Source organism: Dipteris shenzhenensis, chromosome 20, assembly GCF_047967505.1.
Source record: "Dipteris shenzhenensis isolate YYH24624 ecotype China chromosome 20, Dip_SZ_1.0, whole genome shotgun sequence".
Classification (NCBI taxonomy): Eukaryota; Viridiplantae; Streptophyta; class Polypodiopsida; order Gleicheniales; family Dipteridaceae; genus Dipteris; species Dipteris shenzhenensis.
Genome location: NC_141615.1, coordinates 33,782,779 through 33,805,405, shown reverse-complemented (window position 1 = coordinate 33,805,405; position 22,627 = coordinate 33,782,779). Strand labels below are relative to the sequence as shown.

The window sequence follows — 22,627 nt, the reverse complement described above, 5'->3', positions numbered from 1 at the left end:
AGATGCACACATGCACCATAGAGCAAGCCCTTGATGAGCTACAAATAGTTTTTTGTGAAGGATTTTTCTAGGAGGAGCTTCTACATCATGGGCGGGACTATTATTGTTTGTATGTAAGTCCACAAAATAAAGAACCTATTCAACTCACATGCTGCCTTACATAATGTTGAGTGACTACCTCAAGGTGTAGACATTGCAACATTTTCCTTTTTGTATCTATTTAGTGATTTCTAACTTGCATGGATTTATTATTTATAGAAAAATAAGTTCTCTTTGTATGTTGCCAATAATTTTTCATTTGGTATTCATTGAATCATTGCTGACTTGCATGGACTTATGAGTTATTCCCAGTAGTAAGTTTTATCTTTGTATGTTGCCAAGAATCATACAAAAAATAAGTAAGAACAATCTCGAATAGTGTCATGTAGATTCAACCATTTCTAGTAAAAGACTATTGCTACTATAGGTTTAGAAAAAGTTCATCACAAGCATCACTCGAACTCTGGGCTCACTCGAATGCAGTCGCTCGATGTTTCGACTTACTCCCACCCACCCATTGTCCATTCACCCTCAACAATCTTGTTACATCAAGAAAGAATTGGGAGAGCATTGTTATTTTTCTTTGTCTTGGAGCATTTACGACCTTTTCCCCTAGGTACAAAAATATCATCCCACAGCATCCAGAGAGCTACCCTCATTCATTGCCTTGGCTTGCATATGTGTGAGCACATTAAGGGGAACCTCAATTATGATTGCTCCTCTTTGAACTCCCAGGAGGTGCACGCTTGCAACTGGTGGTTGGGAGGGGTCTTGGACACTCTTGTTTGGACAGTCCTTATATAATTGATCCATACCACATTTATCGCATGCGGGTGTATGAGCAAGTAATAGACGCACTTGTAAGAGATGCCTATTTGGTAAATAGGCCACCTTATGGTTCTCTAAATAGTGGAAACATTGAATCACAGGAGGAGATTGGTTACAATGCATGCAATCCGACTGCTTGTGGTTACCTGAGCAAGTGAAACAGATAATAGGGGGTCTTCCCACTAAGCGAGTCATGCCTCTGGGAGGGTACGCCATAGTCTGGTAGATGGTGACTAGTTCTCCCTCATCCAATAAATAATACACCGGTGGGGTATTTGACTCATCGGCTGGGGATGGTGGGTAATCATAACTTATAGGCTCTGGCAATAGTTCTGACCAATCCTAGATCTCCTCAATCACTACTTGATTGACTGGGGTCACCTTGGGTGGGGGTGGGGGTGGTTGTGGAGGGAGGACTGGTGGGGGTAGGGGCATACCTGATGCCCTAAACTTGCCTCTTGGTGGGTATGGGGCATGGGGGTTCTTGACTTGATTAGGGGCCGACAAGGCAAGCTAGACGCCTTATCACTCAAGTCATCTTCCTTTATGCATAACTCGAAGAAGGTAGGGTTGCTAGGAATGATACTATTATGTAAGCATTTGTTATAATCCCTAGGATGAAGCGAGGCAACAGTTGTCTGTCGGATAGCTTCTCATGTTCTTTGTAGTGGGAATTCAGGTGTTTGATCTTGGCAATATAATCCCACATGTCCTGGCTCACATTGTAGAGATTAGTAATGGGACTCCACTTGTGGCCGCTGGGAGTGTATCCTAGTATGAATGCCTTCTTCAAGGCAGTGAAGGTAACCATTTCCACTGGGGCTACACCTCTGAACCATCTGCTTGCCTTGGAATCTAAGGTCAATCTAAAGGCACCTACCTTAGTGAGGTCGTTGATGTCACCAAAGGTGTGGCACACTTGTGCATGTTGAATCAGGTCACCTTCTCCGTTGTAAGGGGTGGTCATGCTCGCTTGAGTTTAGGTACACAAAAGATGGGGCAAATTTATGGGCTTGCAAATCAAAAACTCTTAGTCTTGCCATTTGCTCATCTTGCTCTCATTGCTCTTCTAGGATGGCAGCCTCTTGGTAGGCTAGATGGTCGGGCGGGAAGGTGCGTTGGTTGATTCCAGTTAAACGGCAATACTCTCGAATTAGGATCAAAAAGGGGTTGGGGAATTGGAGCTATAAGACTAGGCCCTCTGGAGCCAATACTGAGCATGTTGGATACACGGTGCACAAGACCACTTGCTGAGATTGTAGAGGAGGTGGGAACTTGTGGGGTCCTCTCATCCTGTTGGGACACCCGGTTTTCATCATGTTTAAAAGGATAGTATAATAGTACTTGTTCTTGATAGTAGTTTTCTCGATCCTTGATGATGTTGAACTTGACGAATCTTATAATTCTTGGCCTGCACCTTTTCTTAATGTTGCCATTGTCGTAATTATATTCTGCTGCAAATGTTGTGAGACAAATGTCATCCATGATTTTTCTTTTTGTGTATTTATTGATGATAGTATCGCATGTGATGTTGGTGGAGTCACTGGGGAGGTGCTGCAGCTGTGTTTTTCGCTTGAGGATGAGTGCTCTATTTTCTTCTTTGTTTGTATTTATAAAGTAGAAGCTCCTTGTCATTCAATGTAACAATAAAGAAAGAGTAATGAAAGACGCCAACTGTGCACTCATTTGTTGTGCATGCAAAAAAGTGTTTCCCATCTTCCATAATCTATCATATGCAGTATTGTTGTCTTGTATGCAAGTTTTAATTGTTTTGTTATTGTGTCATCCATTTTTGTAATATATGCAGTGCAGTATGTTGTGGCAAAATATGGATCCATGATGTATTGCATGTCCATATTTGATTGCCATAGGAAACTCATTTTCGAATTAAAAACGGTTGTGAAAATGCCCTTTGGTTGTCTCTTCAAGAATAGTGTTGGTTTCCCTATTTGTGATCGTATTGCTAGCACATATGTGGATATGTCTATTTTGATATTACCAATCCACTTGGTGAATGTGATATTTGTTTCGATATCTATACAATGTAAATGTGTAGCAATTTTTGTGTGTATTGCTTTGTTAATGTGGAGATCATTGGTGTCTAAAGGGGTTAGAATCATCGTTTCATGTAAAAGAGGATTTGGATAATGGAATCTGCAAGTGTTGGCTCTATTTTTGTGGCATGTAGACGTGTGTTTGTGGGTTTGAATGTCATGATTTTTGGTGGTAGTAGGTTTTTGTCGCATGTTATGTACTTATCAACAAAAGAAGTGATGTCATTATTGTCGTGAACTCCATATGTTGGTGCATTTTCTATCCATATGATTCCATGCTCATGTTGGCTTCCTCTGCTTTGGAATTTCATGACGAAGAAGTAATCATGTATTACTGCAAGTATTTCATCGTCTTTCATTATAAGTTTGAGGAATTGTTGGATTTTATGAGTGTAATATCTTGCATAGATTGTTTGATTATTTCTTCATAAGTCTCTTGTGTTAGCGTTTGTGTGTTGTGGTGTTATATTTTATTTGTTGTTAGTTGAGTATATGTCATATAAACAATCTGTTAAAGGTTCCCACATTATTTCCACACATGATAATGTCATAAACAAAGACGGAGGACCTAATTGTCTCATCATTACGAATGCATCCTTCCTGATTTTTTCTTTGTGGTCCGGAGAGGTGCGTAGGTTTTCGAAGTCCCTGTAACCAATTTTGGATTTTAAAATGGCTTCAATGCTCATGTCATTTGAAACATCTTTAGCGTATGATACTTTGTTTTGTAGTGCACCTTTGTGCAATCGTACCCAAATGGATTGCATTACTTGATTAATGAGAACCTTGATTGATTTGAGAAATAGATTAGGTATGTTTTGAGAAAAGTTGATGGATTTGTGTGTCAATTCCGATTTTGCAATGTCTTTGATATGTTAGTCGAGGATTTTGAATATGTCTTTCTGAGCCAAAGAAAAGCGTAGGGAAATTTAATTCTTCACTATTCTTGTCTTGAAATAAGCCCAACAGTCTATTATTTTCGCAAGGGGCTACGTAGTTGATGTCAGTTTTGTAATCTATGACCTGTTCAGCTGTAACGATATTATGGATCAGAGTATCTATAGAGTATCTATATACATTTCATTAGTATCATCTGGATAGGATTGTTGGTTGCTTTCCTCTTCTTCTATATTTTGTTGCGTAGACAATTTCTTGTAATTGTTGTGTCCATTGTTGGTTGATTTGAACGTCGTTAGATTTATAAAGTGGGGTTTGAACAAGTGTGTGTAACGCTTGCATAAGAATAGTTGGCCCGACTTTCCCAATTAAGTATGTACTTTTATATTGTAGTTTATTTTTAATTCCAAGTATTATTGATGATTTATCATTAATAAACCTTGGTAAGATATGCTAAATTTTACTTATGTCAGCCATGACATTTACAATGCTACCATGCATTCCATACTGGCCACCGTGTGTCAGTTCTCTTATTTGAGTGAATGCTATTATTGGAGCAACTAACCGTTCCTCAATGTCGTTAAGGATTATTACATTTGGCAACTCTGTGTTTCACTTTATTTGGTGAGGAACAAAATACTTTTGGGATGCTATTTAGTTTTATTGCTACCTTATATTCTCTTCAAATACATTGTTTCTTTTTTTCGAAAGGAACATTTTGCTATCTTTTGGTCATTATCCAAGCGTGTGTGATTTCCTTTGCGTATGTTGTTCGTTTTTTAAATAGCAAATGCTCACACAATAAACATTCGTATTTTGGTGTGTCTCGAATTGTGGTAATGTATTTTTCTACTAATTTTGAAGGAGTTCCAAATGCTTTCGAGTATTTTTGTGATGTTATACATTCATCTATTATGGACACATGCTTTCGTTTGCGTGTTGTCATTCTTAGTTGTGAGTTTGACGCTAGTTGTAGTATAGTTATTGCTGCTATCTCATTATGATATTGTAGTTGATTGTGTTGTTCAGTGGCTTGGTTGTTATAATCATCTTTGTGTTGTGTCGTTGAGTTTTTTTGTTTCTTTTTAATGTCCAAAATTTTATGTTTAACAATGTCACTTCGAAGACATGCTTCTAGGAATTCTTGCTTAAGATATTCATCGCATCAGCAATAGAACTGAGTGTGTTTAGATTAATCATGTTTTCTTAAATGCGTCCCATGTCTTTGGTCCAGCGAGTATACTTTGGTGGTGTTGTTTCCATTATACATGGGAAAACTAGCATTTCTGGGGTTATTAGGAGGAGCCGTAGGTTTTGTCGCTTCTGTGTAGGTTCTGTTATTTTGGAAGTGCTTATGTTAATTTGGTTATGTGAATGATGTATTTCAAACTCAAAACTGAATATGCGGGAGAAAACATGTTGCAAGAACAAGTCTTCAATGCAATAGTAATAATTATTCTATAGCAATCCTTTGGTGTACTGGGTAATGCTTTTGATTTTTAGATATAGCTACTGAAAGAGCGTAGATTCAAAGAATTGTTGACCCCATTTTGCTGTTTGAAATTCAAATTGGTTTGAAAGTTCTGTGAATTGCATGTACATGGCTTTTTTCAACACTGATATGGAATTTTAGCATGTAAGATATACATAAGAAGATACACTTATTTTGTGGATATAGCTCTAGGAACTCTGAGTCGATCTTCATTTTTTAGAGCAGTCTGTACTTGTAATGTTCATTGGTTTAATTGTAGTGTGTGTGTGTTCACTTAAAGATTACTAGAAGAGTATGTTTATAAGAGGCAAAGATTAACTTGTCGAGAGTTGTCGATATTATTTTATTATTATAGTTTCATAATTACATTTAACAATGAGAATAAATTATTGCACAAATAAGAGTCTCTTTTCAAAAACATAAATGCGGTTATAAATATAACTATTTCTTGAGAGGTGTATTTCAAACCGGAGAATGCGCTAGAGTTCTCATGTTAGTAAGTCATTTGTAAGTCTTACAGATAGGGTAGTGCTGTTTTGAATTACAAATGGAAAGTGTCATATATTTAATGAAGGTAGATTGTTGTTATTTAATTATGGATAGTAATATTTGTTAAAATTTTTGAAAAAAAATAATTACAATTTTAAGAAGCTACTAACAAGTATTAATGAAAAGTAGCATTTTTTGTAAAGTAGAAGTAATAGTATATGTAAAATGATATCTTGTAACTAAAGTAAACTAAGCATTGTTTGATATGGTTAATTTGTCATGCAATTAAAAGAAAGTTTTTTTACCTTTTATGAGTAGATGGAGTAATGCTTGAATCATAAAAATAAAAATGAAAGCGAACACAACTTTTTTCTATGTACAATTGTTTTAAAAAAAAACTAAAGAAAGAATTTTTTACAAAGTAACATGTAGCAACGGGTGCTACTATGCTATGAAATAACCAAGCTTACAAGATTATGTTTTATCTCGGGGGGGTCACTCATCATATGTAACCCTATCACGTGAGTTCAACAGAAGGATATTTTTTATTTCTAAAATTTACAGAAATAAATATACATAAGGGACTATTTAAAATAGTTTTGGAAAAAATTTACAGATTTGTATAGAAAAGGGGTACACTTTATTAATGAAAAATTTACAGATAAGGGATTTTAGAAATAGGCCTTGAACGCACGTGGTATAGAGGGTTTATACATAGTGACCCCCCCGAGTGTTTTATAGTTGCTAAAAAACACTCTTACAAGATATCTCAAACTGTGAAACGAAGAAAACATTAGGCTACTGGTCTACTATGAAGAAAGTGAACTGATAAACTCATCAAGCGCCGTTACGCCTTAGAGGGATGAACCCTATGTTGAGATATCGAGCTCCGCTCGTGATATGCCAGGGTGACTATTGTGCATTTATGTCACCGACTTGTTAGCTGCAGATGCGGTTGGTACACCGCCAATGAATAATAGCTGGATGGCAACTATCCTTATGTACTCTAGTTAGTGGCTCAGTTAGTATGTCACCTTAGTTAGCTGAGTTTGGTTTGAGACCCACATATAGGGTTCACCTATTCCTTTTGTACTAAGAGAGTTCTTTTGGCTTTCACAACTAAGAAGAGGAAAACGGTTTTCAGCCTCCACCTTTGTGTGTATTCCCCCATTGTGTATGTGAGAAAGCTGCAAGTGAGACTCCTTCCTTCTCTCCCACTCTCTTCACATCCTGCAACTAGGCCATGCATGTTGACTAGGAATCTTCCTTCAATTCTTTGGTTAAACAATTCCAATTTAAGGAATTGTGTGTTGTCTTCCAGTAACTCTATGAAAGGTCGGGGCAAATCTAAAACTTTATCGACCCATGCGCCCTTCAGTGTAACCTCCACAGTTGCACCATCTAAGCTTGTAATGAGTACCTTCACTTTGGGGATCTTTTCCAAAATCGTAATCCGCTCACATGTTAAGCATCGAGGTACAGAATTCTCCTTTAAAATTTTCCCCTCTTTACTAAATGAGCACGCAGGCTCATACAATGTTGAGTTCAAGCTCGTAACAATGAGAATGCCACTTATCTCTATTAACACATCATAGCGAGTATTAAGTACCAATACATTATAATCTATTCTAAAATATTATATGCTAATGTACACGAATCAAATAGTACTTGGTTCCTGTAACCAATCTATTGAATATGTCGATGGAACACATGGGCTAATTTAGCAAAGATCGAAGGAACTCATGTAGGTGCCATGATAGTTAGATCAAGCATGTTTAGCGCGATTGGTTGGCTATTTTTCTTTGCACCTACATTTCTCAGGACAAAATGGCAAAAACCCACTGCCTTAAACCTATCCATAATCTTGACATAATCTGAATGTCGGTTGTTCCAAAAAGTCAGCCCACAAAGTTAACATGCGTCAAAATTTTCTTGTCCGAAAGCAAAAAACTCACTGCGATTAATAATCTAAAGAATGGCAATGACAAGTTACCGTGATGAGGTCTTTTGCAATTTCACCGTCATCGACAATTAGTTCATCCATCTGACGCATGCAGCTTCTGAGCTTAATCACTGTCACTGCAACTGTAGCTAGCGGCAAGTAGTTACCTTGTCCTTTGCTCATTATCTCTTTACAATCTTCTTTGTATTTGCAGATGCTAGTGGTCAGAATGAATATCGGGCGAATTGCAAACATTTCAGTACGTTTGACTCTAGTCGAAGGATCAAATACCAAGGTATAATCAAATGTTCCCCCATCATTCCGAGTATTTCTATTACAAACTGAGAAGTTTGTAACCTTAATGCAATCTCCTATATTTAGTGTCTTGACAAAGTCGGCATAGTAAACCTCGCCTATAGCAAATGTAGTGCACCCGCCTCCTTCTCTATCAGTTAGATCTAGTTTCAAACTCTTGGGGTAATTGACGTTATGTAAGGCCTAGGTGCCATACTTATTCAATACTCTACCTTCGAATATTCCATTCTTAATAGACAAGTCCACTTCATGAATGAGTAAAGCCCTCTCATTAGGCGAATACTCACTTTTGATGCTCAAATCATCTAAACACTCTATAGTTAAAGTGTGGTAAGGTCTTTCCTCTTGTGGAGATTCTAACTTGACTCGTTTATCTTCTCTACAATCTACCTCATTATACATTCTCTTCATAGAGCTCTTGTCGACGGTCACCACAACAAAATTTGATGATTCCTCATCAGACTCAACAGGGACTACTGCATCGTCCTTAGTGTAGTACCTACTTGAATCTAAAAAATTTACATTTATTTAGTGTAGTACCTACTTGAATCTAAAAAATTTACATTTATTACAACTTCAGTATCTTGGTCTAATTAAAAACCTACACATCTTAATCCTAATGTACTTGCCATATTAAATACTTTGTATGTTATAAATTCACAATATCTAATTGAACCTCATATTTTAAATTTTCATTTACTACAAAAAGTTCAACACAAAATCGAAGCATTTAGTTATACAAATTATCAGAGATACATTCATAACATATTGTTCTTAACATACCATATTGTTCTTAACAACTACATAAAGAAAGAGCCGTATCTATGTATAGACTACTCTTGACTGTATAGATGCATGTGTGTGCTTATAAATTCGAAAAACCCTAAAGCTCTAGCATTTTCATAGTACCAAAGCTTCATTACAATCTTCTCTCCTCTTTTTTTATGGTTTAGCTTCTTCTTTATAACTGTAGTCAACTTCGATTTTGAAGATCCATTAGTACCAACGACTTTCTGTACAACTCCTGCATGTCATGTTAAAATCCTTTTAAGCAAGCCAAAATTACAATATAAGTGTTTCCTGCTTAATTCTTTCTACACTAGAGAAGTACATAGTCTGTAAAAGCTTATAGTTTATTTTAGGATAAAAAAACCACTACAAAAAGTTCTACAACTAAATGTTACTCAAACTTTAGAATTAATTTGTAGCTATAGTGAACTATTTTACAAAAATTAGGAGTAATGTATAATTATTTATATGCAAACCTGTAATAGCTGCTGATAGTAGCTTTCTATTGGAGTAGAATGTTGAAAAAAGCTTTCTATTGGAGTGAAATGTTCAAAAAAAAAATAAAAATTACAAGTAATTCATACTTAGTTACATATAAACTAATCAAGCTTAAGTCTAATTAGCAAATAGTACTTCTTGCATGAATGGGAAATACGTCTACTCCAAGATGTCTATGATTCTTTCTTAGAAAGTGAAAAAAAAAGCAATTATTGACGTACCTAAGGGTATACAATTTTGTTTGGAATTGACAATTCTTGAATTTGTTATGAGTTTTCAATTGATAATTTCACACATCTTGTTAATAAGACTAATACTACATAAGGTAGTAATCATTTACATTTAGTATGCCGAGCAACAGGTGTAGGTAAAAATAGAGGGTACAAATATGTGCAATAGTGCTCACTTGCTGCAAATATTTAAAAAAATTGCCAATAAAAAAAACGAAACCATAACATCTATTGAATAAAATTAAAAAAAAACATTTATCGCAACATCATTTAAAAAATAAAAAAATAAACTATTTTAGCATTGCAAAACTAATTAATATAATCATGTTTACATATTTTAGCTTGAAGTTTCATTAAAGTTTAAATTAAATTACATATATAATTGTTCAAATATATTCATGCTAGATACTTCTCCTGTAATAATGGAAAAAAAGAACTAGATTTGCATTACAAAAGTAATTAATTGAAATACAACACTTGTGCTTCAATAATCTGCTTTAATTTGATTTCATTAAGAACTTGTAATGCTTTTGCCCAAAGGCAATCATTAGAGATTATGCTCTCTTTAAAGTAATTTTCTGCTACATACGAGCTACAAATCTACTACTCTGCAAGAAAAACTCCAAATTTTCCATGTATTTTCTTTGAAATAAAATGTTTGGCATGAGGCAAACATGTCGGGCCTTCCATTAACAATGCCTTCCAAACATGTCGAAGGACATAGCCACACTCATACAAGCAACACAACACAACGAGACATAACATTTAGTCTACACATCATCAGCCAAACAAAGCCACACTCATACAAGCAAGCACAACACAACAAGACATAACATTTAGTTTGCACACCATCAGCCAAACAAAAAATAGCCGCCACCCCTCGATCAAAACCAATCATTTTCACAACAACAGATGAGTATAAGACTTGAGACCTTCAGTCTTACTACGAATAAATGAACAACTACCAAATCGAATACCTCAAGCCATCATTGGTGCATCAAAACAACAGTACCACAAAGAGAGCACACAAACCCTAAACATCTTAATAACAACCGTCTCACTAACCCTAAACTAACCCTACCAGTTCAATTAATGCATAACCCTAACATTTGTAACCACATCACTAACCCTAACTAAACCTGTTTGGTTCCGCTAACTTGGTGAAATTAACCTTGAACAGTGGAAATCGACATAATAATAGAGGAAAACGCATGGAAAATCCCACGAATAACAACTACTAAAAGAAATCGACCTTCTACCGAAATCTACAACCGACTTCGCCCACAACCGACTTCATTCACATCGCATAGATTCATATGTTGCATGTCTGATTCCTTCGGACTCCAAAATGTATCCATTTTGTTTCATGTTCCTCGTCTTTCTAGGCGAAGGACTTGCACAAAGTTTCGAAAAAAATGAACGACCTGGAAACAACGACCATCCCGCCATCAGAACGAATCATTTTCACAATAATACACAAATCCTACACTTAAGACCTTCACATTTACTGCGAACCGCGTTCAATCACAAACGACAGCATAGCATAGCTGAATGAAAGGCCCTTTTCTCTACCCTTGGCATCCGATGTTTATACATAAATATATGTATGTACCATGTATTTACTTACTTTTGAATAGGCCTTCAAATTTCAGTTCCTGCACAAACAACCGAATAATAAGAGAGAGCGTGCAAGGGCTTTCGACATGATCTCTTCAAGGAAACGGAAAGAGCGTCAGAGGCGGCTGGAGGCCCTGAGTCAACAGCGGACGGAGGTCTGCACCCTTCTTCGCAGCAAAGAAGCTGCACTGCAAGAGGACAGAAATTTATGGCGGGAAATGACATCTAACCTGAATCGGCAAAGAATTAAGAATTCAGATGTGCTGTCCGACCTATACAGTGCTTCTTTATCAGGAGCTGAGACGTCACGGCACCGTGAGCAATTGCAAGGACTCAATACCCTCATCTCTAAGCTTGAAGCCGATATCTCTAAGCTTGAAGCCGATATCTCTGAACTTAAGGCCGATATCTCTAAACTTAAAGCCGATGTAGCAGTTCTCGACGCACAGATTTTAGCGACAGAAGCAGAGATCGAAACGTTGCCGGACTTGAATGAAGCAGGTTTCAACACCTATCTTTCTAGCATGTAGTGTTTATCGAATCTTTTTAATGGATTTCCACTCTTTTTATCCCTGCAATTTATAACGGATTTCCACACTGCAGATTACTTCACTCTGATCAGAAAGCTCGGGCCACCCTCCTCTTTGCAGAAGGCTAGGAACTGGCGAAAAGCACAAGAAGTGCCTGTATATTTATGTCACTGCCCTCCAGAAGCAGAGCCCCCTCTTCCCCTCACCTTAGTGCACCCTGCATTTGCAACATTCGTTGACAGATTCAACAACACCTCAACAGTCGAGTTCGGTGATGTCGAGTGCCAACTGGCTTTTGATCTATGCTCATTGGTGGCAGAGCATTATTCTCGTGAGACCGACAAAATGGAGGACATTAACCGCTTGTTTAGCAGATATCTGGGGTTGGCCATCAATCCAATAACAATTCTCGGCTACCCTACAGATGGATCTCATGTGCAGGGCACGCACCTGATTTACACGTCAGAAGGAAAGAAAGAAGGGAATTCCTTATTTCAGGGGATTCATTATTATGGCTTGTTCCTCTCTAGTATGGAACAGAGATTGAGAGCAAGTACTGTTTGTCCTTGTTTTCTTGTAGAGCTGGTCGGTGTCCACATCAGGATAAGTGGACTCGCTTACTTGAACAAGGTGGCATGCCAACCATTCACTACCTTTATGCATTGTTATACCAATACCTACGACAAGACAGAGATGGACTGCCTTTGCAGAGCATTCTGGGCCTTAAGACAAGGTATTTCTGAATTGAAGCAGTTCTATGGATCAAGTCCTCCACAAGTTGACAAGAGAATTCCTTACCCTCTACAGGCAAAGCCAGTTCAATTTGTCGAGAGGATTGGCACCAAACTTCTCTTTGTGGTGGAGGTGGAGCAGTCTAAGGATTTGATGTTGGTCAAGTATTGCAAGAGGTACGGGGACACTGTGCATGCCACATGGGCAGGTAATGGCCTCGCTCCTAAGCTCTTCAAATCTGAAAAAATTGCAGGTGGCTGGGTCGCCATTGAGATGGAATACCTGCCTCGTCCAGATTGGAAAACTGTACATGAGTGGGCCAAGCATTTCGATGAAACTAAAAAGTCTGAATTGCGATCAGCAGTTCACAATGCATTGAAGGAGGCACATACTTGTACATGTGAGGGGATGGAAGTGGCGCATGGTGACATGCGGGCTCCCAACATCATGGCGAGATCAGTGGAAGATTCTTTTGAGATCAAGTTTTTGGATTTTGATTGGGCTGGCGCTGTTCAATCCACAATATATCCTTCCTTCATAAATACGGATCTGCGTTGGCATAAAGATGTGGGAACCGGGAAGCCCTTACAGCAGGACCATGATTTGTGGTGGGCAGACAAGTGGACCGAGGTAGACACTACTTATATTTTATTTTGACGATATCACGAAAACATTGGGTTACTCCTTTTTTTAAAAAAGAAACGTGGTTGGGTGAGACTTTTTGTGTTGTGTGAGCAGGCAGAAGCAGAGGACTCTATGGACATGTAACTAAGAGGAGTAAAGGCATCATGGTCATGGCAGCAGCAGAAGCTGCTGATGACTTGCTTGATTTTGGTGATAAGTTGCACAGACCGCTTAGTTAGGATGTGTCACAATTCTTGTAGTTAATCTTCTGTTGTGTAAGCAGGCAGAAGCAGAGGACTGTATGGACGTGTAACAAAAGGTGAGTAAAGGCACATGGTCACAGCAGCAGCAGAAGCTGCCGATGACTTGCTTAATTTTGGTGATAAATTGCACATTACATTGAGACGCTTAGTTAGGATGCGTGACAATTCTTGTAGTAGATATTTTTGAGTAAAGCGCAGACATGTGATTGTAGACCTTACATTCTAGATGTGATGGAGTTGGTCTGGCAGATTTTTACATCAGGAAATTTGCAAAGGATTCTGCAGGACTCATCACACCTAGGTTGAGGGGTCACCTATGCACACCACTACTTCAAGTTTGCATCATGATAGGGCATTAACCTTGGAAAATCATATATAAAAGCAATCTCTTGAATGCTATCCCATGATGGTGTTGGGAGGTTAGGATCCCAATGATATGTAAAATAGGTTAGAAGGGTCTGTGCCTGCAATGGGCCAGTTCAGGACACCTTCAATTTTGGGTGATCTTGAGAATTTTCTATATAGGTTGTACTTCCACTTCATTTAGGTTTTCAGTTGTTTAGCAAAGGATGGCTAAATGCTCCATGAGGAACTGCAGGGGAACTGCCTGCTGCCAGCCTAGCGGTGTACCTATCAATGGTATCATCAGGCTGGCTTTTCAGCTTGTAGACCCGTTTTGTTCCAATAGCCCTCTTCTCTGGAGGCAAGTTTACCACATCTCAGGTATTATCTCCGCGAGTCTTTAGAAACCCAATATAGCTGCTTATTCTTGGGCACTGCTTTGTTTACTAAGTATGTCTACCTTTTGTTTTTTGTTAGCTCATTTTTCTTCTCTTAAGTTTTCTTTTTGCTTTGTAGAACTTTGGTTTTTAGAAACAAAAATCTGAATTTGTAAGAGCAGATATATTCTAGTCTTACAAATGTACATATATTATTTTCTGAATGGAGCTCAACTCATCCTGCATGGCCTGCATCCAATGCACATTATCACATGCAGTCTCAAAGCACTCAGACTCTTCCTCATCGATGAGGGTACCCATCCTAGCTGACTCTAAAAACTGTGACCCCTCTGCCTCAGCTGTATCTCTGCGAGTCCTGCCAAATAAAGGAGCAGAAACCTACTCTTCTGGAGAGTTTGGACCAGCCAATAAGGCACAGCCCATGCTTCGTGCAGAGCTGAACCTTCCCTTGCAACTACATCATGCACATCTACCGTATCCACATGCTTAGCATCTGCACTTGTACCTGCTGCTGCAAATTTAGGATTTGAGCAGGCATATCAGCCCCTGCATCCAAGGCTCTTGCATATGATGTTGTCAAAGAAGATGTTAGTGCTATTTGGCTGCAACAACTCTAGTTGTGCCATGTGCTTTAGTAGGAGTGTCTTGTCTTCAATTGGATTTGTGTTTATGTATATGAATTCTCTTATCGTGTTAGTGAGTGGGAGCGAAAGGCATAGGTAAACTGCTTGTTGTCTACTGATATGTTGCGTATTCAAAATTGTGTTGCCGACTTCATGGTCACATTCCTCTGTAGCTCCATGTCTTTGAAACTTTGGGCCATCGTTGTCTTCACAGCGTTGTTTGTTTCTTTGTCAATCTTTGTTATGTACGACGTGCAGTAAGATGTTGCTCCGTGAGGATTTAAAATGAAATGAATATCAATGTTTGCTCCCCAAAGGCTGGTCAAAGTAGGGTTGAAATTGCTTGTGTAGACATCCTTTGGGCTCTTTTCATGAAATTTTTTGCTTGCGAACTGTGAGTTCGTATTCTTCTTCAGACATTGAAATTGTGTGAAGGAACGCATTGAATGTCAATGTAAGAATTAATGTCTTGCAAAGCTCTTGTGATCTTTGCAAAGTTTCCTTTATGTATGGTCTTAATCATTTCATCTGGCAAAGGCCTCAAAACACGTGTTTGTCACATAGGTGGTTTTGGAAATCCAAATTTGTAGTATGTGTGTTTTTTTTTGCATGTTTGTCTATGTTTTTGGGTTTTGCAAATCACTTTGTTTGATGTCGAGTTTGGCGTTGTTCCCTCGGTCGTATGCGTAGGACATAATAGTTGGCCCTGCGTTGCTTGCATGGAACATTGTGGATCTCCATCGGACAGTTTCGGATATCATCACACCGCCTCCGCATAGAGAGCGGCAGAGCAGAGGGGATCCCTAGGGAGCATAGCATATGCACATTGTGCGACTGTTAGGAGGTTGAGTCGGAGGAGCATTTTATTTTCAGGTGCCCAGTGTACTACGAGATCCGAGGTCGCTACCACTGTCTCTTTAGAGACGGCCTCGGGCTCCTTTCTAGATTCCTTGCCTACCCGGATCAGAGATGCCTTGCGGCCTTCATTCACGAGGGGGTCCGACACATAGAGTACTTACTCAGGCGATGGGGCTTGGCCACACCACCAGACACCTCCTAGAGCAGGATCACAGAGTTCTTCCCATCGAGTGATATTGATTGTCCAGCCTCTAGCCGTAGACATGATAGAGATCCCGACCTGACAATTGCAGCACGACACACGAGGCATCGAGGGGACACACAGATCACTCTGGGAGACCTCTCGTCATTGTTTAGACCCGGGACATGTCCCACGGGAGTCACGGTGGCTTTGGTTTTGCGTCGAGTCTTCTCAAAGAGACGGAGACGCACGGAACCCCTTGACAGACTCCAATGTCTCATCACCGACCACGCACCAGCTAGGGCGACATGACATACGGAGGTTTAACCTCATAAAGACATTCACTTTGGGGGACGCGTGCATTTATTGAAAACTATGTGGTAGGTTGCCGGGTTTGTTAGGTTACTAAGGCAGAACTCCTTAGAAGCGCGGGTTTATTACAGCCATTGCAAATTCTAGGTAACAAATGGGAAAGTATTCCATGGATTTCATTACAGGTTTGCCTTGAACGCGCTAGGGTCATGACTCCATTTGGGTCATAGTCGACCGTCTGACAAAAATGGCTAGATTCTTACCTACTAGAACAACTATTTCAGCTGCTCAGCTGGCTCATGAGTTTGTGGACCACTTGTTTAAGCTGTATGGTTTGCCCTTTGACATAGTCAGTGACAGGGACTCGAAGTTTACAAGTAACTTTTGGACACCTGTTTTTGAGAAGTTAGAAACTACTCTAAGTATGAGTTCCTCAGATCATGCACAATTTGATGGTAGTACAGAGAAGGTCAACCAATTGGTTGAAGATATGCTTCGGGTATATGTTTCTAAGAGACAGTCTTCATGGGAAGATTATCTACCTATGATAGAATTTGCTTATAACAGTGCAAAGCATTCGAGTACTGGTTACAATCCTTTTATGCTTATGTACGGGTTTCAACCTAAGTCACCAGCTATGGTTGGGTTAAAGGGAATTCAAAATGATGCTGCAAAGACCTTCTTGCAAGACATGTAGGAAATGTTGCAGTTTGCCAAGGAGTCTATTAGAAGTGCCTAAGATTGGGACATATTTTATGCTAATAGACATCGTTCACCTAGACAGTTCTCTGAAGGAACGATGGTATATTTGCGAATTCCCAAGGAATCCAAAAGACCAAGTATTGGTTTGGTTCCGAAGTTATCCCCCAGATACTGTGGTCTGTTCAAGGTAATTAAAAGAATTGGACCAGTTGTATATAGACTAGAATTGCCTCCTGATGTTAAAGTACATCTAGTATTTCATGTCAGTAGACTGAAAGAAGTATTGGGTGCAGATGATCAACTTGTTTCTCCTCGAGAAATAATAGAAGTTACAGATTTGACTTTTATTCCACACGAACCTGAGTGTATTCTTGAATTTCGTGAACGACAGATTCGTAATAGAACTATCACAGAATACAAGATCAAGTGGAAGGATCGTGTTGAGGAGGATGCAACATGGGAGACATTACACAATTTCCAGAGAACATTTCCGGATTTTTTAGCGAACTCAAGAGTGAGTTCTTAGAGGAGGGGAAGTATGTCATGTGCACGGATTGGTATCCGACGTGTACTGGGTACACAAGACTAGCTCAGGTAGCTTGGGGAGGCTTAGAGCTAGGCATGCTTGATTCTCGGGTTGAGTGGCAAGGGTACGAACCAGTTAGAGGTCTTCGCTATTTTTGGCGCTTGGGGCCCGAGTCTATATAAGGGGCCCAGAGGTTCAGTTCTCAAGAGAGCCGATGGGAGCAAGTTTCATTCCCAGGTGCTAGGTCTGATCCTGGATTGAAACGCGCACGCGCGCCTGCATCATAGTGTAGCCCAAGGCCCAGCAGCAGATCCCAGGCTTCACAGCGCCACCTGGTGGTATGGGACACCAGGCTGGTTAGGATCTGGTTGGGAGTTTGTGCCAGTGGCTCAGCTCGTGGCTCGGAGGGGACATCTCCTGATTCGGGATTGCATCCTGTAGATGTCATGGTTGGGTGGTGAGCAGCCTGCTCAGTTTCCTCACGTTGGTGTGTTCTTGTCTTTGCTTGCAGATCAGAGGTTTCAGGAGTGCTGGGGACGTGTCAAGGGGATTCATTATTATGGCTTGTTCCTCTCTAGTATGGAACAGAGATTGAGAGCAAGTACTGTTTGTCCTTGTTTTCTTGTAGAGCTGGTCGGTGTCCACATCAGGATAAGTGGACTCGCTTACTTGAACAAGGTGGCATGCCAACCATTCACTACCTTTATGCATTGTTATACCAATACCTACGACAAGAGAGACATGGACTGCCTTTGCAGAGCATTCTGGGCCTTACGACAAGGTATTTCTGAATTGAAGCAGTTCTATGGATCAAGTCCTCCACAAGTTGACAAGAGAATTCCTTATCCTCTACAGGCAAAGCCAGTTCAATTTGTCGAGAGGATTGGCACCAAACTTCTCTTTGTGGTGGAGGTGGAGCAGTCTAAGGATTTGATGTTGGTCAAGTATTGCAAGAGGTACGGGGACACCGTGCATGCCACATGGGCAGGTAATGGCCTCGCTCCTAAGCTCTTCAAATCTGAAAAAATTGCAGGTGGCTGGGTCGCCATTGAGATGGAATACCTGCCTCGTCCAGATTGGAAAACTGTACATGAGTGAGCCAATCATTCGGATGAAACTAAAAAGTCTGAATTGCCATCAGCAGTTCACAATGCATTGAAGAAGGCACATACTTGTACATGTGAGGGGATGGAAGTGGCGCATGGTGACCTGTGGGCTCCCAACATCATGGCGAGATCAGTGGAAGATTCTTTTGAGATCAAGTCTTTGGATTTTGATTGGGCTGGGGCTGTTCAATCTACAATATATCCTTCATAAATACGGATCTGCGTTGGCATAAAGATGTGGGAACCGGGAAGCCCTTACGGCAGGACCATGATTGGTGGTGGGCAGACAAGTGGACCGAGGTAGACACTACTTATATTTTATTTTGACGATATCACGAAAACATTGGGTTACTCCTTTTTTTTAAAAAGGAACGTTGTTGGGTGAGACTTTTTGTGTTGTGTGAGCAGGCAGAAGCAGAGGACTCTACGGACGTGTAACTAAAGAGGAGTAAAGGCATCATGGTTATGGCAGCAGCAGAAGCTGCTGATGACTCTTGATTTTGGTGATAAATTGCACAGACTGCTTAGTTAGGATGTGTCACAATTCTTGTAGTTAATCTTCTGTTGTGTAAGCAGGGAGAAGCAGAGGACTGTATGGACGTGTAACCAAAGGTGAGTAAAGGCACATGGTCACGGCAGCAGTAGAAGCTGCCGATGACTTGCTTAATTTTGGTGATAAATTGCACATTACATTGAGACGCTTAGTTAGGATGCGTGAGTAGATATTTTTGAGTAAAGCGCAGACGTGTGATTGTAGACCTTACATTCTAGATGTGATGGAGTTGGTCTGGCAGATTTTTACATCAGGAAATTTGCAAAGGATTCTGCAGGACTCATCACACCTAGGTTGAGGGGTCACCTATGCACACCACTACTTCAAGTTTGCATCATGTTCTTAGGCAAATGAAGTCATGGAAGCCAATTTTGGATTGTAATAGCCTCTCAATGTTTGTGTCCACAATTGCTGCTCTTGCATCAAGCATTCTTTCTTGCAGTTGACCTTTTCTCATGCGTATCCAAGTGGACGACAACACTTGCCACACCAGCACTTTCATTGTTGTTTTGAGAACCTCGATGTAAGCAAGCATGAAAATCCATCACTTTCTATGCCCAAATTTATTTAACTCAAATGAGGCCATCAAGAAATAGCTTACCTCACCAAGTCACTAAATTAAACTTGAGAAACAAACTTTGCAGTGGAAACAAATTGGTTGAACCATCATCGGTAGCCTAGCCAACCTTTTAGAGGGATATAGCTGCACTTAATACTGTTGATATTGCCATACCAAACTTTTTGAGGGATGTGAGCTATATAGACCTATGACTATATCACAAGAAGTTCTGTCACAAGGAAAACGTCATTAGCTTCTTTAGGAGGAGCACCGCACACCTAGCTGGGTTGCGACCGGGGCAGGGGATTGCTGGCTCGATTGCGGTTAGGGGTAGGGGACGGCCAACCCCACCAGTCCCCTGTCCCCAACCGCACCTAGGTAGGTGTACAGTGCCTCCCTTGAAGAAGCTTATAATATTTTCCTCGTGGCAATCTGTCTAAAACTTCTTGCGTATCAATGAATTGGGATCCAAAAATAAAAAATGGTGCTAAGGTAAGTTATTAATGGGAAGCCGGTGGAACTTCAAGGAACATGGCTGGCAAGTGGTAGAGGCTACATCGAGAAGCTTCCTTGAGCAAGTACATAGTGGGGTGTCGGGGATTGATAGACATTAATAGGTTTATATTTTTGGGAGTGATTAGGAGAGGTAGAGATAGGCAATTGTTGTCTTTTTGTGTTTCCTTCAACATCAAAAGGCCTTAGATTAGGCTATGAGGGGCATATAGACCACAAAGATCAACAACACATTGCGAAAGCATTCAAATACCTTTTGGTAAGACTATGAGAGCCTCAAAGACTCGCTAATTACTCGTCCCATGGTTATATGTTCATGCTCCTATAATATGGTTGCACCAAGATCATGATTCAGGGTTTAAATAAGTGCGATTGGTATTCACCTATATAAACCTATGACTATGAATGTATAGACTAATTGTTGGGAGTAATTCCTTTTGTGTTTCTATTCTATGTAATGAGTAGCATGACCCGTTTATGACCGTTGGGTCAAAAGGTGGGATCTTAAAATGTCTAGCTAATCTCAAGAAATAGAATTTCAAGTTTCAATACCTAGGCACTGCCTGGCTTGGCTCTATTCTCTAGTATGCTTAATTCACTCAATGATTTAGCTAGATGAGCAAAAAATCTACCTTCCCCCCCCACACACACATGCTCTCTCTCTCTCTCTCTCTCTCTCTCTCTCTCTCTCTCTCTCTCCACATATAATATTTCTCTCTCCATCACATCCCCTCGTGTGTTCTCTCTCGGTTGAGTATCTTCTTCACATGCATACACACACGGATACTTATAGGAGATCCCTCCCCCTTCCCTTTCTCATATACATACATGCACACATCCTTGTTACAAACTCTCTCTCTCTCTTATATACAAACAGATTCTCTCTTGTGACTACTCCCCTTACACACACAGACACACATGCACGCATGCACATATACACACACAAACATTTAAACTTAGGAGACATACACACATACACACATAAACTCTCAAACTTAGGAGACATACACACACAAACACCCAAATTTAGGCCCACTCTCCCCTTTGGCTTCCACATGGCCATTGGCAACTCTTCCGTAATACAAGAATAGAAGTAAATATAGATGTGTCTATGTGTGTTTAAACACGTGGCCTTGATTGTGCAACACACGCATATATTTCATGTTTAGCTTTTCTTTTTAAGCATGGGTAAAACCTTTTTTCCAACTAAAAGTAATGCTTAGGCTTAACTAAGATCTAATTCAAAAATTCTCGAAAAGATCTCAAAGGGAATTTAAATAGTGAATAAAACTTAAAATTATACTCCTTCAAATTAAAGGAAAGCTTGCAAGGAATTGTTATATGTGTGTGTGTGAGAGAGAGAGAGGGGGGGGGGATTTGTCATGCTCAAGGATAAGGGGTGAAATTTACCCACATTATGAGTACATCAAGCTCATCTCCTACAAAAGTAACACATTCCCAATTGTAAGTGCCTCTACCATCTCACATACTACATTTTCATAAATGTTTTTCCAAACCAGGCCTTCTCTCTCCTTTACAATGCTTGACTTAGCCTAGCCTAATACTATGGGATTGTTGCTGCGGGTTATTGGAGAGGAGAAGCCAACTTCTTGGTAGACATGCTTGGGCTTGAGGGATTCACAAAGGCTTGAAAGTCAGTACCAGGAGGAGATCAAAAGAGTGACCATGTTAAACATGTTAACGTTGCCTCCTCTTGGTCCTATGTTAAAGTAGACTTTCCTTGGGATCAAAGGCCTTGCTCAATCCTTTCGGCATCCTCAAGAGTCTGCTCTTCCATTCAATTCTCATTGCAATGTGATCAAAGGTGAGACTTGCAGCGCTAGGGCCATCTTCAAATTGGTCATCAATCATCAACCATATTTGTACATGCATGTGTATCTTTGTGTGTTTGCTCACACATAAAAGATTGCATTGACACACTCGCACATGCCTAGAAAATCAATACACACACCCTCCCATGTGTGTGCCTTATTAATACCCCGCATACTACTATTACTTCAGTTATATTCATACTTACTTTAAGTAGCCTAGGATACATATTTTAAGTGAAATGGCACAATAAGTAGCTTGAATTCATACTCACTTTTGTAGCTTGATACTGTCAATTTTGACTATTACCTTGCATGTTATTAGTACAAGTTACATTCATACTTGTAAATATTTTACTTACTCTAAATAGCTCACGTACTTACTTTAAGTAGCTTACACTATTTTGTATTCATACATGGAGTATAGTTATGAATATCATACATACTTTTAGTAGCTTGAATACAATATGCACTATATTTGTATGCATACATGGAGTAGACTTGTAAATATCATACATATGTTCAGTATCTTGAATACTAGATGCACTCTATTTGTATGCACATCCTTTAATCTCACATGCATTAAGGCCTGTGCAAAGCATCATACCCATTGGATAACATTTTCATGGTTGTATGCATGGAGTATACTTGTGAATATCATACATACTTTTAGTACCTTGAATACTATATGCACACATGTGAATACTATGAGTACATGAGTGCATCTTGGAATACTATGTACACAATGAATATTAGTACACTATAGGTAGTATAGTATTAGTACTA

At 39.6% G+C, this 22,627-nt stretch overlaps 1 protein-coding gene across 1 annotated transcript; it reads left to right on the top strand.

The window, feature by feature from the left end:
• Positions 1-11,224: 11,224 nt before the first annotated feature.
• Positions 11,225-13,684, top strand: LOC147889563 (uncharacterized). The gene is made up of 3 exons (XM_087391582.1): positions 11,225-11,691; positions 11,794-13,082; positions 13,191-13,684. The coding sequence occupies exons 1-3, from the start codon at positions 11,277-11,279 to the stop codon at positions 13,218-13,220; spliced, it is 1,734 nt and encodes a 577-aa protein (XP_087247708.1). The 5' UTR covers positions 11,225-11,276; the 3' UTR covers positions 13,221-13,684.
• Positions 13,685-22,627: the final 8,943 nt, after the last annotated feature.

Coding starts and splice junctions, on each gene's coding strand:
- LOC147889563 (XM_087391582.1), top strand. CDS start 11,277: ATGATCTCTTCAAGGAAACGGAAAGAGCGTCAGAGGCGGCTGGAGGCC. Junction 11,692..11,793: donor GCCGGACTTGAATGAAGCAG/GTTTCAACACCT, acceptor TCCACACTGCAG/ATTACTTCACTCTGATCAGA. Junction 13,083..13,190: donor GGGCAGACAAGTGGACCGAG/GTAGACACTACT, acceptor TTGTGTGAGCAG/GCAGAAGCAGAGGACTCTAT.